Here is a 25,429-nt window from a genome sequence, read left to right as displayed (position 1 = left end):
TTGGGAGGCGTTGGGCTCTCATAGCAGTGATTCCCTGTTGTGCTTCTCCTTTTAAAAAGGACAGTGTTGGGAGAGGACCCAGCAGGAGCCAGAACCCCAGTAGCTATCCTGAGATTCCAAGAAGGGGGTTTTGAAGCCCCACATCACAGGAAGTGCCTTCCTGGCAGGGGTCCTCAGGACCCCATGTACTTACCTGCCCTTGACCGGTGACCCTGGTGACAGTTTTTTCCCCCACGCCACAGTCATCACTATCGCCAGAGTCCTGATGATGGCACCGAGGGCAGGAAGCCACTCTCATTCCTCTTTCACCCTTAACCCAGATGTCAACTGCTTGCACTCCAGTCATCTGTCCTTAATTTAATGGCAAGGCCTAGGGCCTTTCTCGTATCCGGCTCTGCGGCCTCTCTGTGTCTTTATCCCACTACCGATCCATGGGGATCCTTTCCTGAGGGGCATGCCCCCCTGACTGCTGTTCCCAAGGTCCATCCATCCCAGTCTGCACCCCAAGAGACAGCTGCAGGGGGTCCTCTGTAACTGTGAGAGGCTCCTTCTCCCTGAAAACGCCCTTTCCGCAGAAACCAGAAATTCCAAGTGCAAAAGAAAGCTGAAAAGGAGGCTGACCTGGAACCAGATGGGACCCCACCTCCTCCCAGAGCTTGAGATGCAGAAAGTCTGTCCCCTGAAGCCAGCCACGGCCTCCCTTGGGAAGTGAGCGCTAGCAGCCCAGAGCCCTCTGGCCTTCCTGAGGGCATGGAACTGCTCCAGGCTTGTGGTTTGCCTGGGCCTACTGTCCTGTTTATTTTCCTTTGACCTCAAGGTCCGGCCCCAGACCAAGGAATCTGAGGTCTTATTGTTTGGATCTTAACAGGTTTTCATTTGAAAAGTGGGGTCTGACTTTGTAAATTAGCAGAGGATTCCGATTTCTCTGAAAGTGTTCTCGGCCTTTAGCTCTGACAATTGCCATCATCGTCGTCATTATTGTTGTAAGACCATCCAAGATGTGACGATGATCCAAGGTTGCCAACACGGTATATCCCAACACACAAACCCACAAATCTGTGAAACTGTTAAATTGGTCAAAAGCTTATCTGCCTACAAAATTATTTACTGCTTAATGAGAGCTCAGTGGCGCAGTCCGTTTGAGCAACAAGCTTCCCAGAAGGATTCAAAATCGGTGTTATTGCTGTTTTTAAAAAAGAGCAATAATCAGTGCGTAGCTCCCAGGTAAAGGACACAGAGTGGCGGCCCTGGGTGTCCTCCCAGAAAGGCCTTTGTGGTTTCTTCAGCAGAGAGAAGCAGAGGGCTCACTCAGAGTGTTTTCTAGAAGAGGGTCCTCCACTTTCATTTTTAGAGGGTAGGTTTTACCAGAAGTGGGACAGAGCTGCATCTGATGAGTACCTCCCTGGGTGGCAGACAGGCTGAGGAGATGTGGGTGGGTGTGCCCCGTGACACCTTGCTGGCAGAGCCCCAGCTGCCCCCACGGGTGGGCTGCCTGCAGTCTGTTTCCACGCCAGAAGTTTCCACCCAGGGTCGTGCAGCACCGACCGTCTCAACCGGGGGCTCAAGGTCCTGACCCTTCCCAGAGCCACAGTTCTGCCCTGTCCTTTTCCAACTTCCTCCTCCCTTGCTGCCTGGGAGCCATTTTCTCATTATCTGGATCCGAGCCCCCACCAAGGCCGGTGACTACCTTTGGTTGGTGGGCTCTTCTGAGTGTTAGAAGACCCCATGCCCACCCCAGTGTCGTCGCTCTTCGGGCCATCGCCTTATATATAAGCCGGATGTTCCCTTTCTCATCCCTCCATCCCGTACCCTCTCTCCGAGTTCAATGGCGTTGACCCCCAGGCAGTCTCACATAAGGGCAGAGAAAGAGTTAAAAGTAACTCATGTGAAGGGTTTGAGGGTTGTGGTCAGAGCAGGAAGATGCTTGAGAAATAGAAATCAGATGCCTTCTATGGAATACCAGGCCTAGATTTGTCGTAGACAACTAAACAGCTTTATTTATTTTCTGCTCTTTGTGAATATGTCAGTATCAATAGCCAAATACCTGGCTCTTACCGCTTGGAAACCGCAGCACACCAGCTTGCATGTATTGATGATCAGCAAAACTTCAGTTTCTCAGCACCCACCACGGCGTGAGGAAATTTGAGAAAGCTCTGGAAAGCTGTTTCACCTAGGTCCCGGGGATAGGGGAGGCATCTAGTTCAGTGATAACATTTTTGTCTGGCCCACGTGGAATCTTGGAATTTAGTTATACCCACTCCCTTAAGGGCCAGACATTGTCAGTTAAAAAAAAAAAAAAAAGAAGAAGAAGGAAAAGGAAAATCTGTCACTGAGTTCTGTTGCTTCTTCCACAGGACAGCTCATCTGTCATCCAGTTTATGACCCGCGCCAAGGTCAAGGTGGACCCTGCCCTGAGGGTGGTGGAGATAGCCAATGGGAACCCAGAAGAGATGATGGTGAGTCAGCCACGCCTAGAATCTGGGTGGTGTGGTGCTGGAATTCGAGGGTAAAGATGGTCTCTGGGCCAAGATGTCAGCTTTGTGGTAGACCCAAGACCAGGCCTGCCTTGGCCTCCAGGCCCGCCTGGAGAGCTTCTGTGGTCTGCTCTTGTGATAGCCTTGTTCTTTACGGTGCCACCATTATGTGAAAGCTCCCTGCTATGACCGGCCAAAGGAAAAATAGTCTGGAAGCACCCTTGACAGGGCTTGGAGTTCCACTCTGAAAGCCAAGACTATTTTTATCTTTCTCAGACCTTTCCCTGAAATCTCTTCTGCCTCCCCAATCACATTGCTCCATGGATAAACACTGGGTGTTTTAAAAACAAGTTGTTCGAATAACTTGAAAGAGGTCACATCCAAATTTCCAAGCCCTAGAACTTTCTTTCATTCTCTGCGCCCTTGTCCTTTGTAAAGTGCCATTGGGAGGCAGGCCTCAGAGACACAGGAAGGCGTAGCAGCCAGGAGGCTTGGTCGTGGGAGTGTGGGAGAGGCTGGAGGAGAAGTGTGGCCTTGGGATTTTACTGCCCTTTACTGATTTACAGGGGTGGGGATGGGAGGCACATCCCTGACACCCACTCTGAGATGCTAGCAGAGAGAAAGAGGACACAGCAGCCTGTGAACTGTGTTTGCCACTGAGCTAGTGCCAGTGACGCTACCTTTTGGTACCCCTTCCCTGGATTTCACCTTCTCTCGGGGACTCTTGGAAGAGTCCATGTTGCTATGACAGATTTACCAATGTGATAAATTCATAGAGATTATGTACCTACAAAGAGAAAGTGGTTAACTTATTTCCCGTCGATAATGGAAATACCACGCGTCTAAAGGTTAGGATGGGGAGCAGACTGAAGCCCGCTCTTATGAGGCCCTAAAAAAATAAGTCTCTGGGGACCACCACGAAACCTCAGTCCCGCTGCTGTGTGTGGTGAGCAAGAGATGAGCGTTGGCTGGTCCAGCATGAATGTGGATCTGTGAGGTGGGGAGGGGTGTGAGAGCCACACTGGGACCTGGCTCAGTGCGGGGAAGGACCATCAGATGCAGAGCTTGACAGGAACTGGCCAGCCGCTCATTTTAATAACAGAAACGGAATGGGATGCCAAGGAAAGGCACTGGCATCTCTCACCCTCGAGGGTGAGTTTTGCTGGAGGTCAGATATTCGGAGCTGGCGTTGGCCTTTCCCTCCCTGCCTTTTGGCCATTGCGCTGCTAATTTGGACCCTCACCTGGGAAGTGAAGGAGAATGTGATTCATCGCTCACGGTCATCGCTCTGGTTAAAAAGACTTCCAGAATGCAGTCCATGCCCAACGGGGAGGTTTGGAACGTTGGGGTGGACCACAGTGTTCCCAATTAAGAGCTAGTGGATGTAATTTAGCAGGTTTTCTACAGGTGGAATTCCTTGTGTAGATGAAAAAAGAAAAAAAAAATCACCGGACACATTGCCTTGGCTGAGAACACGGAGCTGTGGGATCCAGGAAGACATTGCTTAACATCCCATTGTCAGCTTCTGAGTCATCTGTACGCCCCCAAAATACCACTTCCATTAATTACTGTTCCACTTTGAGCACTGTGGTGATATTTCCATTATCAAGAATTCTTCGGAAGAAGCTCTCATTTCCACTGATTTTTCTTTAGCACCCAGCCATCAAAATCCTACAACGTACCCTTATCCCTCCTTTCTGGGACTTTGCCTTTTCAACCCATGAGCTAAGATGAAATCCTACAATCTGTTCTCAACTTTCCTGGCAGGGGGGGAAAAAGTCTTTTCTGAGTAGGAAGGTTTGCTTTTTTAGAACAAACACGTTCTTCCCTGCGTGAGGCTTCTGAATGCCTGGCTTTCTGTCAGCTGTCTATTTGAGGGGAAATTTCCATGGAGGATAACCACTAAATTTAAACCAGGCAAAATTTCATAAGATTGTAGAATAGGTACCACATTTTGAGGGCCTTGGAACGAACAGGAAGGGTACGGAGCAGGTTGTGGGCAAGGAAAGGAAACGATCCTGTCTGTAACCACCTAATGTGTTCACGGTGGTCAATTTCATCAACAGAAACATCCCCTGATTTTCCTGGGACCCTTGGGATCTTTTGTTTTTATGCTATGTTTATGGTCTGAGTAGTGCTTGACAAAAGCATTTGGGTGAAAAACTAGAAATACGTAATAGATTCTTAAAGCGTCTGCCCTGATATTAATAAATAGGTCTGGGAGTACTTTTCTGGGTCAGGTGTTAGCATTTGTCCAAGACCAACCCCACCAAGCGCCCCTGGTTGTGTGCAGATTCACACGTGAGAGTTCCAGGCGAGACCGGTGGGGTGGCATTCTGTACCGCTTTCCAGGGGCCAAGAATATGCTGAATTTCCTATTCTTATTCAACCCAACCCAACTTTTCAGGGAGAGTTGCCAACGACCAGGGCTAAAAATTCCCCCAGGGCCAACCAAAAATCTAGACAATCGGCTTTGCCACTGTGAGCCACCAACCCCAGCTCCCTTCTCAGGCTGGATGAGAAGGTTGTAGGAATTACAGAGCAAACCTAGTTTCTTGATATTTTCAAGTAGCAGAAAATATGATACATACATAAATCCCCAGGTGAATACGTCATTGCCAGGTGGGTTGGGTACGGGGCTGAGATCTTAGGAGCCAGCAGGAGGGACTGGCACTATCTCATTTCGGCAGAATTGGAATGGGTTCAAAGGCTATCTGGTGGCTCTCAGCATTGCCGGGAAGGCTGGAGAACCAGACTGGGGACAGGACAGGAGTCGAGACCCCCAAGGAGCCAGGATCCCCAGGCCTAGTCCGGCCGTAGGAAGAGCCTGATGTAGTGCCCTGGACACAGCTGTCCCTACCTGGCATCTCTGGACCTCTTGCTGAGTCAAGCAGGAGCCTCTTGCTGGCTGAGGTTCAGTCCCTGTCTCAGGGAGACCACACCCCAGGGAGAGCAGATCATGGGCACTTGGGCCTCAGCATTGCCTTGAGACTGACACAGAGTAGGATTCCCCAGCACTGGAGGCGGGGTCATAACAGGACTACTAAAAAGTGACAAATGCTTCTCTAATCCTGAGGGTCAGCATTGGACCAGCTAAGCCCTGGCTTTTCTTAGAGCACCTGTCAGAGCCAGAGTCCTCGTTCGGTCACTCTATCATTTAGACCACTTCGTTGGGCAAGCACTGCGGCCTTGGTGAGAAAATGAGAAAATCTTTGTCCAAAGATCGTTAAGGAGTGTTTGTACTCTTTTGCCTTTTTTTTTTTAAGAAATAATGTGCTTGAATCAGCACCGTTTCCTTGCCTATTGAACAGAGCAAATGTTTGGGGCCCTCCACCTTCTTCCACGGTGCATGGGGACCGTAGGTCCACACTAGCATTCACCTCCCTCATGCAGCCCGCTGCCATCAGCATCCCTCCCGCAGACAGGAAGATGGGTCAGAATTTTGGCAAGTGCCCAGAGATTCCCTCGTGCCTCCACCTCCCCACCCCAGATTAGAACTACTAAGCTTCTTCCTCTTGTGAACGAAGGGCCTCTGACACTCAGGAAGAAGAAATGACTTGCCCAAGACCTCACAGTGACTGAGCCAAGAACAGTGCCCCAGACCCTTGACTCCCAGCCTGGTATTCCTTCCCCCTCCCCACTGCAGCCCGCCAGTCCCACGGGAAGGCGCTGAGCCTACAGGGGTGAAAGGGCCTGGATGAATGCAATGTATCCAGGAGGGAAAGGAAATCACTGATTCGTTTTAAAGTATCTCTGTTAAAACCACCCAGGTGGCCTTGGAGCCTGGCCAGCTCCTTCAGACTGGACCTGGCTGTCCTCACCCCAGAGGCAGCTTTCCCCTCTCGGTCTAATCAGACCCCAGAATGAAGCCTCAGGACTGCAGCCATGCTTTCACTTCTAAGGAAAGCTGCCCTATTAAGCACTCATTGATGAGCACAGCAATTTTCTCCAAAGCCATTTCAGTTCAGTTCCCAGGCTTGGCCCCTTCGAGAAGTCATCCTCTGTGGAAATGGAGCACGTTATCTCCCCCTTGGGAGTGAGAAGAATCCAGATTCAAATCCATCTCCTTTACATCCTAGCTGTGTGACTCTGGGTGTCAGGTTGGCTCTGCACGCCTCCATTTTCCCACCCACAAGACGGGAAAACTGCTTTCTACTTGCTAGAGACTTGTGCCTTTGTTCTGCACCCTACCATTGCCCCCCAGCTAAGACATAAACCAGGGCATCTCAATCAGAGAGGCATCACCTAACGTGGTAAACAGAGGTGACTCCAAAAAATGCCACTTATGATCCTTTCGTTGTGCTGCTTCCCGATATAAGCCTTGAAACTCAGATTACATTGAGATGTAGGATGAAGAAGAGAGTCATTGGAAGATCACCACCAGGCCCATCGCATACCATCATCCAAAGGTGGTCCTCCCCCTCACCCCCCACCCCCACAAGTGAGAATTCACTTGTAAGCATAAGGAATTGAGTAGTATCCCAGCACCGTCTGCCAGAACATGAGTCTTACTTCCTAATAGTCACCATTTGCGTATTTACTTGATGAATACTTATTGCGGTCTTGCTGAGAGCCAGGTGCTGTCGTAGGCGCTGGGTTCAATAGGGAGCCAAGTAAACACGGTCTCCGCACTCCCAGAGCTGAATGAGAGGACAACAGATGGTAAACAGGGAAGCAAAGAGGATTTCATTTCAAACTGGGGTTAGTTCTATGGGACTCACCTGCTTTCTATAAAGGGGGTCAGAGAATCTTTCTCCAAGGACATTGAGACCTAGAACTCGAGAAGGAAATTTGCTGGCCAAGGATGGGGAGAAGCGCCCCAGTTTGCCTGAAGACCCGAACAGCCCGCCAGGTTCACGACTCAGAGACCAGTGTGGCAAGAGCCTGGGGAACAGCACAGATATCCGTGGGGGGGACGTGGGCATGGCCACACCATGTCACGCCAGGGGGTGGTAGCAAAGGGAAGCCACCAAGAGCTCCTGTTTGAAACAGGGAATGGCATGATCCAGGAGGTGGCTGACTCTTGAACAATGCAGGCAGGGGTCAGGTGCACCGACCCATCTGGCAGTTAGAAATCCACACATAACCTTTGTCTCTCCAAAAGCGTAATGACTAATAGCCCACTACTGACTGGAAGCCTTACTGATAACATGAACAGTCCATTACCATGCATTCAGTATGTTATCTGCATTACGTGCTATATTCGCACAATAAAGTCGGCTAGAGAAAAGAAAACATTACTAAGAAACTCATAAGGGAGAGAAAATACATTTACAGCACTGTGCTATATTTATCAAGAAAAAAATCAGCATGAAAGTGACCCGTACAGTTCAAACCTGTGTGATTCAAGGGTCAGCTGTATGGCCTTTAAAAATCATGGGCCGCCATGGTGTTGACGGATCGTAAGACGGAAAGGTGGACCTAAGAAGGCTAGTTAGAAGCTTGTGACAGTTACCTGGCAAGAGGTGATGGTAACAGAGGAGATGGAAGTGGGCAGGTAGATTTTGTCAGTGAGGAAGTAGCAATTTGTGCAGGTCACATGTAGGGGGAGCCTGTCCAAAAGGGTTGGGAGGGATTAAACAATATCTCGATGCAAAACTCCTTGCCTGGTGTGTCCACATGGGGGGCTCAGCTCATGGAGGCTCTCATTGCAGAAAGAGAGGGCCAAGGACAGGATGAACGCATGAAGAGTCAGCCTCTCCTTCCCCCAAATCCTCGAGAGTCTCAGTCAGTTTATCCCAATCCAGTGATGTCTGGTTTTCATCATGACTGTCGTCATCGTTGTTATTTTTGTAAACAACAGACCCACTAAATTGAATATGCTCTGGTTGAATCAGGGCTGGGGGACCTCAAGTTCCCCCAGTTTTTTTATCTCCATTTCCTTTTTTTTTTTTTAAGATTTCATTTATTTACTTGAGAAAGGGAGAAAGATTAAGCACAAGCAGAGGGGAGGGGCAAAGGGAGAGGAGAAACAGACTCCCCATTGAGCAGGGAGCCCGATGCAGGACTCGAGCCCAGCACCCTGGGATCACGACCTGAGCCAAAGGCAGAAGTTTAACTGATGGAGCCACCCAGGTGCCCCTTTATTTCCATTTCCCTTGGTGGCCTCTGTATCCCTAGACTCTAGAGAGTTCTGTGTGAACGGTTGTATTTTAGGACAGGGGTGCTGTCCAATCCATCCAGTTCTTTCACTAGACTTGAGTTGAACCCCCAATAAGTGTGAACAAGAAACCTTTTTACCCTCACTTCCACAGCACGCACGCAGCGTGTGTGCACACAGCCGTGCGTGCAGCACAGAATGGTTACGTGCTGAGAACGCCTTGCTGAAGAGGGGAGGACAGGCTGTGCGGAAGGAGGCATGACCCTGAACAGGCCCTGGAGGAGTTTTCTAAGGGCCAAGGAGAAAGGACAGGCATGCCACAGGAAGCTGCGTGGGTCCTAGGCTAGACTCTCAAGAGGCAAACGTGAGACGAGTGTGTGAGCCCAGGAAAGGACTGAGATCATAGGATAGGGAAGACAAAGGGGAAGAGGAAGGATGAGACTTCAGGGGACCCTAGCCTCAGCCTGATGCTGTGGGGGACTCTGGAATACACAGACCACCCCAGAGTTTGTCCTCCTTGAAGCAAGGGAGCTGGCTTTCAGACCTGCTTGTCACTGACTGAGGGCTGTTTCAGGAAGAAGCTCAAGGTCCTTTGCCCTCTCCCAGCATAACCTAGGGAAAGTGGCCTCGAAATCATGCCATCCACTGGAATGTCCACTGTGCTCAATGACTTCGTTGTTTTAGATCCGTACGTGTATGTTCAGTTCCTATGGTGTGCCAGCATTTGATGTGCTCAGCTCTGGTGACCCTCCGAACTAGCTATCATTACTCTCTTCTCCAACGGGGAAACTGAGGCTCCAGGAGGTGAAAAGACCTTTCAAGTTTGAGGTGCCACAGCTTGTCAGTCTAAGAGTCAGGATTGGCTGCCGGGTCGGCCTGTTTGCAAGTCCTGAGTCTTCCTTAATCCCGTGTCCCTCTACCCTGGGCCGGCCTGTGGCCTTGTGCCCACACACAATGGGAACACCATTCCCAGCAGGTAGTAGGGGTCACAGTATCATGGGTGGTAAGCAGCTGGCCCTTGGTCTTTAAGAGGGACCCTTGTCTCCGGTGGCCTGAGAAGCACATCATGTACAGACTTAAGGGTCTGTTGATTTTGGAGCTCTTCCTGTTGTGGTCTGGGCCCTCACCAGATGCATGGCTTCTCCTCAGAATAGCCTGGAGGTCGACGAGCTGTCTGTTCCCCCTCCCTTTAAAGAGCAATCATGAGGATTATCCGCCGGAATGGATATACAACCTCTCGGTGCAGGGTCTGGAACTCAGTAAGTTCCCAACAAATGTGCCCCATTACTAAAGGAAATTAGCACTAGCCCATCTCATTCCCCCCACGTCTCCAAACAGCAAGGCTCCTCTGAACCCCGGCACCTGGCAGCCTCAGCGGCTCTGACATCTTGCGTGTCCCAGCGTAGGCATACAGCCTCAGTCTCGCCAGATGTGCGGCTTATTTTCTGCTCCTGGACGTCATCTCCCTAGGTCTCCCTGCTCCCCTGAGCTGCGCGCTTCCCAAGGGCTGTGTTCTGAGAGCAGTTTAAGACATGGTTGTGCCAGGAACATTACTTCCAGCCCCCACAGCCGTCTCTCCGTCCTCCCTCCTCTGCACCCTCACTGGCGATTAGATGTAATCAGAAGCAGGTGGAAATGTCTTTTCATTGTCCCAGATGTTCTTCCCCATCCATGCTTGCTTGTACTCGAATTCCTTTTCTGGGAGAGGGGTGTGAGGTTGACTGCAGAGAGCATCTGGCCACTGCGGTTGACCTTCAGCCGACCTGAGGCTGTTCAACCGTTTGAGGTTGAACCTCCTCTGGGGAGTCTCAGCACTGGCAGCCCTGGTCCAGCAGAGGCCTGGGCTGGGTGCTCCCCACTGTGGTCGTGTCCTCAGGCCTTCCAGAGACCTGAACATTGTCGGCTATAACATGAGGCCTGTTTGCAGTGGTGGGAACATAAAAGTTTCTGGAAACACAGAAGGGAATCGAGCACCCTGGTTCTGGCTTGCCAGCTGCCTCAGACTGGCAGTCGGCTCCCAGTGGTCCCCTGACATCAGCTTGCCAGCCTCGGGTACCTCAGACTTTACAGCGGCAGGCAGGACACCCCGTATCTGGGCCAGCTGTGGTCGCAGCCTGAGGTCTGTCCTCCTCAAATCCTCTGTGGAGACAAACGCTCAGCCTCCTCCTTCTCCTCTGTATTCTTGGCTAACACCTACCATGTAAGCCCTCTGGCTTCAGTCCACAGCCAGCCGTGCCATCACCCATCCTTTCCCTGCTCAGAACTTCTGTCTCTCGGCCTCCTGCCAGCCTCCACCACCAGCCTCTCTCTCATCCTCAATATCTTTCCCTTTCTCCTCCCCTCCTTTCCTACCAGAAGCATTCACTTCCCAGTGCCACTTTTCCTGCAACCCTGCTCCCCGGGCTGTTTGCTCCTTGAGCCCCTCCCCCACCGTGGGACGTTCTCCCTTCTAATCTGCAGTTTTTCCTCTGCTAAGTGCTCCTGGCACATCGCAGGCCATGTCCTTCTCCACTGGTCAGAAACCTGCATCATAATCCCATTCCTCTTAACATAAGGCGTATGTTTCTTAACACAGCCTCCAGCCCTTCCTAGCTCTCTAGCTGTATCTTGAACATCTTCCTTTGGCTTCTTGTCCATTCTGCTTGTCCCAAACCCACAGTCTTCTGGCCCTGTCCCACCCCTGCCAAGTGCACGCCTGCCGCGGGGGTTTTGCACACACTCTCCTTCTCCTTAGAATGCTGCCCCTCCCCCTGCTTTTGACTCATCACCCTCAGCTCAGGCAGTTTCCCCGGGAACTCTTTCTGACTTCCATCCCTATCCCAGAGTCTTTCATCACCATGAACCTCTCCCTTGGGGCACTTGTCAAAATTGTGATTTCACATTTATGTGTCTAACTGGTCAGGATTCTCTAAAAGCCAGAAGCTTTGTGAGCGCGAGGACTGCCTGCTCGATGCATCACGGAACCCCCACAGTGCCCGGCACGTGGCAGCTGCCGCATAGACCTTTGTTAGTTGGATGGACGGTTGGATGGATGGTTAGAGAGGTGGATGTGGTGGATGGACAGATGGTTGCAGGGACAGACGGGTGGGTGGGCAGATGGATGGATGCATGGCCAGAGCTCCCCACCAAGAAATCACATTTGCAAATACATTTTCGAGATAGACAGGAAGCACACTCAGAGACTCAGGCTTCGAACCCTAGCCTCTGTGGCAGACTGAATCACCGTCATGCCTCATCTCATGCTCTAGCCAAGAGGACATTTATTAATGTGCACACGTTAATTAATTTATTAATGTGTGCACTCACGAATCACATCGTGAATCACGATCCTGGTTTAGGCGACAGGAGGACATGCATCTGGAACCTTGTTCTGTAAAAATTCACAGGGTGCTGGAGTCCACCAGCAGGGAGATACGTCATTGTCTGACAGAGCAAGAAGGACTTAAGGCCGGGACCGCCAAGTGTTTAGCTGTGATTTTAAAACTAAGTGTTGTGGAGCCAAGGATTCCCTTGAGCCAGTTCCAGGCCTGCTGGCGTGGGGTAAGGAGGGACAGGTTTGCAAATGGGGAGCTGAGCAGGCTGGGCTCTGGCTGCCTACCTTCTTTACAACCAGAGAACCTCCACTTTTTTCTGCTTGTGCCATTGGGATACCATGCTAGGTCTTCTCTGCTAAAAGAGGTCATTTCCTAAAGCTCAGAGAGGGAATGACTAATTCTGCCAAAAAGAGAGGCGGTGGGTCAGGCTTCTTGGAACGGAGATGTTGGAGCCCAGTCTCTCTCATTTTTTTTTTTTTAAACCTGGCTTTGAAATGCTCAGTTAAGAAAAAATTTTAATAGCAAAAAAGTAGAAAAAAGAAAAAAATTCCCGTTATACCAAAAAGCACCTGTGTACTTTTGAAATGTCCTACCATTTTTTCTGCAAAGCTGATGTGATCTAGACAGTAAATTGATATTCTCATTTTTTTCACTTGACATTGTAAAATTTTCATTTTTCCCATGCTGTTATCATGTTTTCTAAAAGTACTTAAAATGTGGAAATCAGGCAAAAAGATGATTGCACATCCTTCCAATGGTAGACTAGAACATTCCCAGGGCCCCAGCCCAAACTCAGAGATGCAGAATCTGCATTGTAACCAGGTTCCTCATGTGGACCTTCGATTCACTAAAATCTGAGAAAAGGTTTAGCAGGGCTGCCTAACGCTCTAGGGCCTGGATTCTGTGAAGTTACAAGTTGATTGTAGAAGACTGATCAGTTATAAATGCCTTTTGCCAGTAAAGGTGAAAATGACTTCTCTCTCCGGCAGAAAATAAAATCCCAAAGGTTGTAGTTCAGCACCCTGTGGGCTACTACCCAGTTTTGCATCTGATTTTCACCATCCTTCTTTGAACTAGTTTCACCATCCCATTGATCCCCCCTCATAATGAATTAAATACGTCTTTAACAGTTGTTCACTCTGTATTTGTGGGAGAGGCATGTCTTCAGCTTGTTGAAAATTGTGCTTTGACAGCGCGATTTATTATCATCCTTTTGAATAGCTCTATGGAAGTCCACATCGTGATTAACCATAATTATCTACTGACTTACCTGTTGCCCTGTTGTTGGGCATTGGAGAAATCTCTGTTCTGTGTGAGGATAAATAATTGTGCAATGAACATCTTTGGAGGCAAAACTTTTTCTGTATTTTATATTTCTTTGCCTTTGAGTAAATTTTCAAGTACGGAATTAATGGACCAAAGGGTATGTACATTTTTAAGATGAGTAATATTGGAGTTTGCCAAGTGGACAAGAACTGAAGGTCATTCCTAGTGGCCTGAGCACGAGCCCCACAGACAAGTTGATGCAGACTGGCTAGGATGTGTGTGGTTGCCCGGTGAGGGGCTGACAAGGCAGGAGGGAGACCAGACTGTAAAGATCCTGGGCCCCTGGATGGTGTATTCACAACAGTAGTGTAAGCAGAGAAGCAAGAGAAGACCTGCATTTTACAAAGACCCTCCTGACAGCAGGGGGGCCTCCCCAGGGCTCCCAAAATGATGCAGGGAATGCAGACCAAGAGCTGACCTGGGACAGAGACTGGGGACAGGACGGAAACAAGAAAACAGAGAGAAAAGATACATGGAAAGGTCCAGGGGTTTGACTCGGGTCACTGGCTCATCAGTGGTGGAGATGAAGCCTCGGGGTCACTGTTTCTTGACTCCCAACCCCATCCCCGTCGTAGTCCAACAGCTGTGCCTTCCTTTGGGGTCTTATCTGAGATGTGACTTCTTAAAACCACAGGACACTCTTGATTTTCTCCCCCAGATGGACTTTAATTAGAGTCTTGACGTGTAGGGACCATCTCTGCCAAAGCACAAGACACACATCCAAGAGGAGGAACAGCATTGCTAAAAATAAGGAAAGATTAAACACACATTCCAGGGAAGTGTCAGGGCATTCTTGCAGAATTTTCTAGACTTAACTGCAGTGGATACTCTTGACTGTGTCTGTATCCACAAAACCAGAGCTCCGGCGCAGCTTTGCCAGGATGCAGATTTTGGGCAACGAGGGGCAGGCTGGGTCCCCAAGAAGCCTTCGGTGCTCTGAGAAGAGCTGGACTATGGCGGGCCCACGCTGCGCTCACGGCCTGCCTCAGCACCTTACTGTCAAGGAAGCTTTGCAGCCTTATGTTACGTGACCAATCACCAGGCGCTTTCACAACACTGCCTGATTGTTCCCTTTAAATCCGCCATTTCACAACTCGGGAAACTGAGAGCAGTACTTCAGTTGCCAGAAGTCATACCTGTTGGCCACAGTGCCTCAAGGCTCATCTGTACTAGACCCCACAAGAGATTTTGAATGTGGGAGGTGGTTCAGTCCACAGCTTTTTAGGGGCAAGAACCCAAAGGCACGCATCCGTCTTTAAAGACAGGAAACTCTAGCTGGACCAGATAGAAAGTAGTGGGCGTATGATGACAGACTTCAGACCCCCTCTCTGGGCCTCTACCTCGCATCACCTTCAGGGCTGCTCCATGTCTGAAAACCCTCTTGGTGGCAGCCCCTAAAGGGAAAGGATGAATAAACATTGCAGTGGGTTCACACTGGGCAGTTCTCTACAGCAGTGAGCATAAACATGCTGGATGAGTCCCCCAGACACGACATTGAGAGAAGGAAGCCAGACACAGGGGCCTCCTGGTGGCTCAGTCGGTGAAGCATCTGCCTTCGGCTCGGGTCATGATCCTGGGGTCCTGGGATCAAGCCCCACGTGGGGCTCTCTGCTCCTCAGGGCGCCTGCTTCTCCCTCTGCCTCTCCTCCTGCTTATGCTCTCTCTCCCAAATAAGTACGTAAAATCTTAAAAAAAAAAAAAAGAAGAAGAAGATGAAGAAGAAGGAGAAGCCAGACACAGGAATTCACACTGTGCTGTCACAGATACACTGAGGAGAGAAGCAGGTGCAGCTAATGTAGGTCCTGAGAAGTCAGGCTCCTGGTTATGCTTGATGTAGGTGTTAGCAGGAAGGGGGTACAAAGCGGGCATCTGGGGGGACTGGACATGTTCTCTTTCTTATTCTGGGTGCTGATTACACGTGCATGTAGCATGCAGTATATAAAAATTTAATGAGCTGTGCCTTGGGTTGTGTTCTCTTTTCTCTTTGCATCTTAGACATCAATAAATGTTGTTTTTTTTTTAATTAAAGAGTAGCCAAGCATGCATAACCTCAAAAATACCTTCCTGCCAATACTGATGGAAAAATCTCCTTCCGTTTGTCAAGGATGGGCCCTCCCAGGTGTTAGACTCAGGACCCTGTGTGCATTGTCCCCTTGAATTTCCTAGGGAGGTGCTGTTTTACCTCTAGTTTGCAGATGAGAGAAATGAGGCTCAGAGAGGGAAAGTACCTTGCCCAAGGTCACACAGCCAGTGAGAATGTGCCTTAAGGTGGCCTCCTCTCCATTCCCAGAATGACTACTGTGTGTGTAGGCAGCTTTCTTTCACTTGTCCCCATGCAGGAAGGGATGGTCTCTGCTCTGCCTGGTTTTCCTGGAGATAATGTTTTGGATTTAGGGTCTGCAGGTGCGACCGTGGCAGCTCTTCTGCATCCTGAATGACCATCCAGCCCCTCCCACTGCACACACCTGCCCTCCTACCAGAGCTGTGGGGATGGACGCAGTGAGATCGAGATGCTCGCACTTGGCTTTCCTTATCATCAGGGCACAGCCGAGAAAGGGTCCATTTAACCAAGGGCTAGTCTGTAAGAAGAACCACCATCAGCTAGGCACTCTGTGGTGTGATGTTGACAAGCTCAGATTTGGGGGGTTGGGGTTTGATAGACCTGAGTTCAAATCTTGACTTAAGCAACACGGACCAGAGCAAAAGTCTTGTCCTCTCTGGGCCTCCATGGTCCCCGTCTATAAAGCAGGTGTTAAAGCCCTCTTGGGGTGGTTGTGTGAACTAGACAAGAGATGGCAAGAAAACCATCAAGCCTGACACAGAGGACCATTTGGGAAGAATTTGAGAGCTGGGAGCAAGGCTCTAAAAGGAGACATAAACAGTGCTGGTCACTGTAAGTCAGTATTGGGCCCCATCACCCAGTGTGGTTTGGGGTATGGGGCAGGACAGCAGGCTCCCAGGGTAAATGAGGCTTCTCGGCAAAGGCGGAGCCTCCTCGAGCCTCTGGCGTCCAGCTGGCTTTAGATGGCTTTCCCCCAAGGAGGGGATGACCCAGCTTGGACAAAGACCTGGGGGGGTGGAGGGGCCAGCCAGGCAGCCAAAGGAAACAATGACTGCCCAGCATGCCATTTTTGTCTGTTTTGCAGCAAGCTCGAGTGGACAGTGCATGATAGGGAAGGTTACTGAACAGCGAGGACACAATGGTTGCTTTGAATTCTACAAAACCAGACTCTACCATGACCATTGAGGCTAAAACAGAGCCAAAGGGTACAGTTAGTGTTAATACGTGTTGAGCAATCAGTTCTCTGGCAGGGGGGCAGGAGGCCCTGACTCATCTGCCAGCTTTTGCAGTGTAAATCCTTATACACGACCCACTTCAGGCCACCACTGCTGTGTCACCAGATGTGGAATGAGGCAAAGAAGCACCCAGTTGACTCTTGCAGGTCGATGGCTAGGTCCGGTGCACCACTGAGTTTCCAGAAAACTTGGGGAAACTGGCCTCCCTGTGGCATGGGCCAGGATTGCATATGGCTCCCGTGGAGACCCAGAGCCCAGTGCTTCAGGAGGCAGGGCCTGCTGTGTGTGAAGCCATGAGACCCGAGACAGATGGTGTCCTGGCCCCAGTCGAGCGACAGTCTGTCAGGCAATTGGCATTGACCAAATGATTGTCCTAAGCTGCTTGCGAGGTGAACACTTGGGAAGAGTAGAGTCTTACACCGAGGGCATGCCCACGCCCTTCATTGCAAAACCGTAATGAAAGGGAGACTGTTATTGCTTGAATCAAGAATGGACTGCGTCCTCTGAGATCCTTACCACGTGATATTGAAGTCGGGCTTGTTGTGACAACCCTTTCCAGAACTGGGACTTGGATTTCAAGGGCCTTTTCCAATTCTGTCAAAAATCCATCAGCCTACAAGCAGAAAAGCGCTGAACCAAAATCCCGGCTTTGGTCACAACAGTCTGGACAGCTCTGTAGTTCCCTCCAGACGTCAAGCCCTGGCCAGGCTCTATCATGCTCTCAGTACTTCTATCTGAGAATCATCCCCACTTCTGCTTTGCCTCCTAGGTGGTCTTCGAAGCCTTGCACAACCTGGAGCCTCGGGGCTATGTGGTGGGCTGGATCATCGCCATCAGTTTGCTGGTGGGAATCCTCATCTTCCTGCTGCTGGCTGTTCTGCTCTGGAAGGTGAGTGGGGTGATCCCGGGGCCCTATGGAGCCCCCATGCGGGGATGCCCGGCCCTCCGCCTCACCAGAGGGGGAGCTCTTGGAAGAAGTGTCCGGTTAGAACTTCCTCCTCAGTGCAGGTACAGTGGAGGAAGGGCAGGGTCCCCTGCAGGCGCCAGTGGAATCTTGGTTCCTCTTGAGGCCATTCACAGCCGGGGCTGGACCTTTAGAGGGACAGCAATGTCTCAGCCCTGGTCTGTTCTTGCCTTTCTTGCCGCTCCTAACAGGGCCTGATGCCACAACAGAAGCCTGGGGAGGAACAGCGGGGCTTGGGGTGGCTCACCATTTACTTTAGAAAACAGACACACGCAAGCAAATGGATTGCAGAACAATTCTTTGTTCTTTACCCATGTGGAATAGGAAAATGATTTCTGCCCCAAAGAGGCAGTACGTTCTTCCAACCTTTGTAGGTGAGCCAAGGGATAGATTTGCCCTGCCTCCTTCCCCAAGGAACACCTGCCCATCCTTCTTGCCTCCTGTCACTTTCTCGAAAAGGGGCATGTCCTCACCTTATGGTTTCTTTGCCTCACACTCTCAGAGATCTGGAGCCCCTTTACTTCAGAGCCTCTCTATTCATCAGTAACAACCTCACAGTCCTTATCTAACGAAGGAGCATCTCTTCCGCTGGATAGTTTTCCAGATGAGGGGAACCTCTGGCTGCTCTTGTGTCTCCTAGAATAGCACCAGAGACCCCATCTGGGGCTTGCTGCCGCCACAGCTCTGCTTTTACAGGGCTCCTTTCCGGCTTCAGATGCAGGTGGAAATGGCCTCTTACATCATTGTGGACAGATGCTTTAGATTCAAATAATCAGCTGCTTTGGGATTACAAAATAATTTGTATTCATCCATCAGACCTTGTATCATGTCAGTGAGAAAAAAAAGTTGTAAAACACTCAGGAGTCCACATCTCAGAATAACCACAATGAGCAGCACTGTCTCTTCTTTTTTTTTTTTTAAGATTTTATTTATTTATTTGACAGAGAGAGATCATAGGTAGAGAGAGAGAGAGAGAGGGGGGAAGCAGGCTCCCCGCTGAGCAGAGAGCCCGATGCGGGGCTCGATCCCAGGATGCCGGGATCATGACCTGAGCCGAAAGCAAAGGCTTTAACCCACTGAGCCACCCAGGCGCCCCAGCACTGTCTCTTCTTGACCTTCCTCACTGCGTAAAGTCGTAGCTCAAGTACTCTCCTGGGACCTACTTATGTTTGACTAGGATGTTGAATTTTCCAGTAATGTCCTCGATATATTTTGAGGTACAAGACCTCTAAAGTCAAAACTATGGGTCCAATTTTTAATTCTGAAAAAAAAGCTTAATAAATATACTTTTATCCAAGAAGTCTAGAAACAGGAAAAATAGTGTTTTTATTACACGTTTTTTAGACTCATAATCGGATTCGTTGCTTTGAACTTAGAGCTACGTCACCTGAAAGAGTGTTTAGAGGTTTCATGGAAAATACATTGAGTTACATGACTTGAAGCTAAGTTTATCTTATGTTCCCATGCTTTTCATTCCATGTACCCTTTCTTCCCCGAACACAGTGCTGTGAGCATCTTTCCATGTCATTAAAAACCCCCTGTCTGCCCAGTTATGAGGCTACACAGTCTGCCCTCACTCATCCAATGCCAGGACACGGGAATTTAGGTGGTTCCTGGTTTCACACCTTTAACGGTGCCACAGTGAATATCCTCAGAGCCAAATATTTGCACAAATTCTTCATTATGTGCTTAAGATAAACCCTACAAATGGAATTGCCAAGTCAAAGGAAACGCACACTGTAAGCCTTTGATTACATGCCGCAAATTGCCTCTAAAAAGGTTATACCGATTTACCCGCCCACAAGCACTGTATCAAAAGTGTCCATTTTCCTATATATTTGCCAGAAGTGGATATTACCTTTAAAAAAAAAAAATCTGCCAGTTTGTCGTTTGTTTCATCTTCGTGGCCAGATAGGTCGTCAGCTCCCCCACCCTCCTCCAACTCCTTCCTGCCTGGACCACCTCTGGTCTATGCATAGAGAACAAAGCCAGCTCAGTGCTTGGGATCTGAGAAGACAGAAGGGGCTTTGGTTGGTTGCGCGGGGTGGCAGGGTATATTTCTTCCTTCTGCCTTTGTCTGGGCTTATTGGATGAGAGGAAATCCTCCAAGGCTGGTTGCGTGAGACCAGATGGGGACAGAGAATGGGGAGTGTGGTGGCCGTGCCCCATTCCTGTTTGTGATGAGTGTGCCCTCCTCCTGGCCACCGTCCTGGGCTCTGCCACCCAAGGGTGTGTCCCAACACTGTGCACAGGCTCTTTCTTTCTTCCTACCTAGCTTTGCTTCTGCTGTGTTTATTAAAGAACGCAGTTGCAGGAGATGGCTGTCATGGGTAGCCAGGACCCAGTTGTCACCCAGCTATATGGGATCCAGAGAGCCAAGACCCGAGAAGCAGACACCACCCTCTACCTCAGGCTGGGAGAGAGAGCAGAGTCATGGCAGCAGGTGGTGGCACTGACCCCAGACAAGGTCTTGCCATTACCAATGAGGTGGAAGACGGTGTTCTGAAAACAGCTTTAAGGGCGCAGTTGAATGATATGCTGTGGGCTCAAAACCACTTTGCTCATCCAAAAGCAATATTTCATTTCAGCTCACATCTACTGAACACTTGATTTGAACCAAACACTGGGTAGTAGCTGGATACAACGATGATTGTGCCTCCTCCCTGCCCTTGAACACTTCCCCACGTGGCACGCAGACCTATAAACATAATAGAGGGAGATGAGTGTGCACACGCTTCTCTGGAAGCTGGGAAGAAGGTACCGTTAATCCTTCACCCCAAGGGGGATGGAAAGGCCACAGAGTACCATGTGGGAGGTGAGAGCAGCGCTCTGCCGGCTGAGGGCTATGCACTAGAACCTGGCTGCATGCTCACCAGGGTGAGGCCTGGGAGAGTCGCCCTCTCTGACCCTCAGTTTCCTCCTCAGTAAAACAGAGACCCTCACCTCTAGCTTGAGGTATAGAAAAGACACAGGCAAAATGCTTACTTGGCCCTGAGCTTAACACAGAGAAGCACCTGAGAGAAATCAGAGAACATTTCGTAAATGAGATGGATATTCCCTCCAGAGGAAGAGGAGGTGAGAAAGTGAGCAGGTTGTGGAGAGGAGTGTCCCAGGTGGGCAGGGGCCTGCAGCAAGATTGTCTGCCTCGGCTGTGGCAGGGACAGGGGGAGGCGTGGGGGGTCTGGAAACAGAGCAGTGGGTGGCCAGGTCTGTTCAGGAGAGAGACCTGGTGACAGTTTGGGGGCTAGGGCAGTTGCCCCGGGGGTCGGGGAGGGAAGCAAATGAGAGCAGGCAGGGCTTGGTGGCCGGTTGGACTGAGGAGGTCCAAAGGCATGAAAGTAGCAGTGCTCCGCTGTTTTTAGCTGAGACAATAGATGGTTTCCCTTAGCCAAAGTAAGGAAGGCAGGATTTGAAGTCGTTTTGGAGAAAGAGTTGCTTGGTGTGAGGCATTCTGGGTGTGTGGTGCCTATAGGAGACTAGACTGGGCTTGGGTCACTCCCAGTCGCCCTCACCCAGCAGGGGGAAGGTCAGCAGAAGGACATTCTTGTCCCCTAACTGGTCTGGCCATCTTTCCCTTCAGATTCCAGGGCTGAACATACTTATCTCAGACTTCACCAAGGCCCTTTCTTTCAGTTGCAAAAACAAACAAACAAATGAAAACAGAAATCCATTCACAGCCACTTAAGCAAGAAAGAGAATTCTAAGGATGCAAGGGTACGCCTAGATCCCAAAGGAAACGTGTACATGCAGACCCAGAAAGCATCCGGAAACCAAGCCAGACAATCCCTCTTCCTCTCACTCCCTTGGTGCCACACAGCCCCTCACCGCTGCCCCTCTGCACACCTGCATTACGTTCTCCCAGAGCAGACCTGCCTCCCCACACTTCCTTCCACCCTCCTGAGAAGGACATCTCAGTGACTTCTAGCCCCAGTCCCAGGCTCACCAACCACCTCTCATTACCAGTTCTGCAAGTCTGGGTGAGAGAAGGTCCACCACTGTGACTGGAGGCAGGGGGTTGGGCCAAGTCGCATAAAAGGAGGAAGCTAGGCGGATACCCGAAAGGCATTCACTCCGGCAAGGTTTCACGTTGGGTGGTGGACTGTTGCCCACGTTGTGGGCTTTGGTGTTGTACCACAGAGCCACTGCTACGTCACAAACCGCCCCCAAGTTGAATGGCTTCCAGCAGCCATTACATTATATCTTACAAACGCATGGTTCAGAAATCCAGGAAGGGTTTAGCTGAGGGATTCTTCTGCTCTCCAAGACATTGAGTGGGGTCCCTCAGTGACATTTACCTGGTGGCTGGTCTTGTCTGGGGGACTCACACCGCTGGCACTTGGTGAGGATGGCTGGGAGGCCGGACTCTGCTGTGCAACCGCTCTTTCTCCATGTAGACTCAGAACCTCCCCAGGGAAGGGTCTCTCTTCTTACATGATGGCTTAGAGCCCGAGAGAGCACGGTAGAAGTTGCTGGTTCTCTTAAAGGCTGACCTGGAATTGGCCTAACCTCATTCCACCGTTCTCTGTTGGTCAAAGCAGTCACTTGCCAAGCCAGATGTGAGGTGGGAGTGGGGGTGGAAATAGGCCCCACGTCTTAATAGGAAGAGGGGCAAAGGGTCTGTGGTCGCCTTCCATCTGCTGCCTTCACGTTGTCCAGAAAAGTGAGCAGACTCTTAACCTTTTCTTTTAAAGTCACTATTGTTTTAAAGTATTTGAAACCTTCTCCCTCGTCCATAGCATCATAGGTAAAATCGCAGCTGAGCTCCTTTAGGGAAAGGGAATAAAAGTAAACCTTAGTGCAACACTCATGTCCGCATGCAGCCTTCGGGGTAGGTAATCTCTTCAGGCAAGACTGCAAAGCAGAAAGGAGGTTGGCAAAGGAAGTTTCTTTGAGAAAAACCTCTCCTTTCTTAAATGGCTAAGAATGACGACTTTAGAGGAGGTTGGAAATGGCAAGCAAAATGTAGGATTATTTTTGAAGACCTGCGTATTCCTAAAACTTCACCTACAGAGCCCCTAGCCACTGAGATTCCTGTGTCTGCCACCTAAGAAGGGTGCCTTCCATGTAGCGAGTGGAGATCTGATATACTGACAGTCCAGTGTGTATAAGTCTGTTGATTAGCTGGGCTAGAGGCCAGCTTGACATTTAACTACCGTGGGAGGTCTTCATGGTTCAGTCTTGTTGCCACAGTTCATATGTACTTCCCTCCCTCCCTGTCAAGGGAAAAGCCACGAAGTGGTACCCAGCTGCCCCTGCTGACTGGGACCTCTTCACGGGGGCCTTTGAAGCCAAGGGAGCCCCTTACAAGTCCTCTGCCTTATGGAGCCCCATCTCCTGAAGGTCTCTTGAGAGTAGTCCCTGATCTTGCTACCTCGGTTGCTTGCCATTGCCTCGAGTTGCTGAGCCAAAAATAGTGGTTCCCCGGATTGTGCCACAGAGACACCGATCGTTGTGTGGTGCTGAAGACAGAACAGAGCAGGTGGCCGTGTGGATGAATTCTGTGCCATTCAGGCCCGCGGGTCAGCACACTGGGTGCCTGGAGGATGGCTGGTGCCTTCCTCTGGTAGACAGCACCAGGTCCCTACAGGGGGACGGGCTCTGGGAAAAGGGACAGCGGTCAACCAAAGAGCCCTTGCTCAGCCTGGAAGACCTCTGGGAAGTGCGGCTAAGTGGCCAGTCATGGTGGCTAAGCCAAGTACCCACACCAGGAGAGGTGAGCAGGACGTGGCCGGATGAAGGTGCTGAACCACCATCCCCTGAGCCCGCCTGCCGGTCACCGTGGTGCTACTAATGTGCCCGTCGTCCGCTGATTGTCTCCAGTAGGAACCCCTTACAGGTCGGCAGATGCCTCTTCCAGAGTGGGACCCCAGGCTCTCCGCCTCCCACTCAGCCTCCCCGTCTGCCTCTGGGCAGACCCCAGGGCCTTCCCGAAGTTCCACCCGCTGGCATCCCAGGCACCGTCAGGCTTTGGCGACAGCAGGCCCTGGCTCAGGCACAAAATCCACAACCAGGGCCCCAAACTAACCAGACGCTTTTTCAAATACTGAAATGGATCCTAACCAGAGTTCCCAAAGCTGGGATGTTAGCAGACACTGGGAGCCATAATTTAAACTTTATGTGTGAGGATTACAGCAGCCTGCCAAGCCACCGCGCAGGAAGAAAACTTTGAAATGTGAAACTCTTTTAAAGGAGAACAAACCAAATGAGTTCCCCTTTCCTTGCCTTTAACTCCTGACGGAGTTTGAAGTGGCCCGGACCCGGGCCTCATGCCTCTTCACGACAATCAGAAAGGCCCGTTTATAGAAGAAAGTGCGATTGCCCCACAGGGCCAACAACCTTGTGTGGGACTCACATGTCAAGTCCTGCAGCCAGCCTCTGAGTCAGGTGGCAAGAGAGTGAAGATGCGGGGATGTTTTCCCTTTAGAAGAAAAAGCCTCACTTAGGGCCCCCCAACTTCTCTGAATGCCCCTCCCTCCCTTCCTCGGGCAGTTTGCCAAAACCCACGGGCCACCCCTTGGTGGAGGAGAAACATTCTGTGTCCTCCCCTTCCTCGTTCAACCGAGGAACCTTTCCCCTCCCACCTCTTTGCCCCTTTTGCGAGCTGAGATGCCTTGGGGAAAAGGGAGGTGCCACCACCCCGCCAGCCCCGTGCCCAGGCCCTTCCCAAAAAAGCTGGAACCCCCGGCTCTTCCCCTTCCCAAGCAGCGAGGAGGCAGGCCGTAGCAGGAAAGGGCGGCCTCGAACCCTCCGCTGGGCCTGTTCCAAGAGCCTGCTGCTTTAAAGCTGGCTTTGGGTTCGTGGTTTTTATTTGAGAGCATTTACTCCTGACCTCAAGCAGAAACACTTGAGAAAATAAATCTGTGAAATGGCTCAGAGAATGTGTAAGGTTTGGCAGCCCCTCCAGGGGTCACCAGGTTATCACCTTCCCTCCAGCCAGGCTGTGAGAACCCATCCTTGCTTCTCCTCCAGAGAATGAAGACACACATATCTGTGCACATGTGTGTACACACACGCACAAACATCCTTCACACTGTCTCAATTAAAACCATGTGCCAGAGACAATCCGTGGGGACGTGTTTATGCTCAGAAGTAAATACTGGGCTGATGTTGTACAGTTGACATCTCAAGACAGAGACATGCTGTGTAAATACTCCAGTAACTGCAGAGACCTGTAAACACGAGGCCGCGAGTTAGTCCAAAGAAGGAGCGTGTCCGAGGTCCTTGGAATGGCTGCCCAGGAGGCCACCCAAGGGCCAGGAAGGCGGGGGTGGGGATCAAACAGGAGGCCAGACGCCGTGGAGTTGGGCAGCTAGTCCCTCACTCACCCCGAAAGGGGCAGGGAAGGAAGAGGCTGGTGCAGACCCCAGAGGGGTCTTCCTAGGCCTCAGGCCTCCCGCAATACCTCCCTAGTGAGGGTTCTTTAGAGGAGATCTGCTCTTCCCCTAGTTGTTTTCTGGCAGGTTTTCGATACAAGTTTACATCAGAAAGTTGTGTGAGTCTGTCAGGAGGACTCAGGGAGCAGTTCTGTGGGGCTGCAGGCTCCTATCAGGACCCAGCAAAGACAAAAAGCAAGAAAGCACACTGCTACCCCTGTTTGCAGCTGAGCAAAGCTTGGCTTGAGTCTCTCCTCCTCTAGGGTTTCCATGAATGTTTCCTCCACTACAGATAGAACAGTTGTAAACAGAGCCTTTTGCCCCTCAAGTAGCAAGGCAAGCCCTGGAAGGTTCCAGAAAAAGTACAGGACAACATGTACTCCATTGGATTGAAACTGAGTGCGTGGCTGCCGATGGTCCAGTTTATTAAACTCCTCACCGATCATTCCCAGTGGGCTCAGCCGGCAGCAAAAACAGGTTTGCCCGGCACGTCTCAAAGGTTTTCCTGGAAGTAACAGTGAGGACTAATGGGAGTGAGAGTGTGTGCCAGAGAGAGAGGAGGACCTGCCACATTTGTCTTT

The 25,429-nt window shown here is 50.6% G+C and overlaps 1 protein-coding gene across 1 annotated transcript in view; it reads left to right on the top strand.

The window, feature by feature from the left end:
* The window catches only part of ITGA9 (integrin subunit alpha 9), a 326,387-nt gene that overhangs the window by 296,465 nt on the left and 4,493 nt on the right, over positions 1–25,429 (top strand). Inside the window, exons 26-27 of the mRNA XM_032861219.1 lie at positions 2,355–2,456; positions 17,281–17,400. Coding sequence (XP_032717110.1) covers positions 2,355–2,456; positions 17,281–17,400 — 222 coding nt within the window. The remainder of the gene's footprint in view (positions 1–2,354; positions 2,457–17,280; positions 17,401–25,429) is intronic.

Source organism: Lontra canadensis, unplaced genomic scaffold (genome assembly GCF_010015895.1).
Source record: "Lontra canadensis isolate GAN:19392208 unplaced genomic scaffold, GSC_riverotter_1.0 scaffold20, whole genome shotgun sequence".
NCBI lineage: Eukaryota > Metazoa > Chordata > Mammalia > Carnivora > Mustelidae > Lontra > Lontra canadensis.
This window is presented reverse-complemented; position numbering and strand designations above follow the sequence as displayed.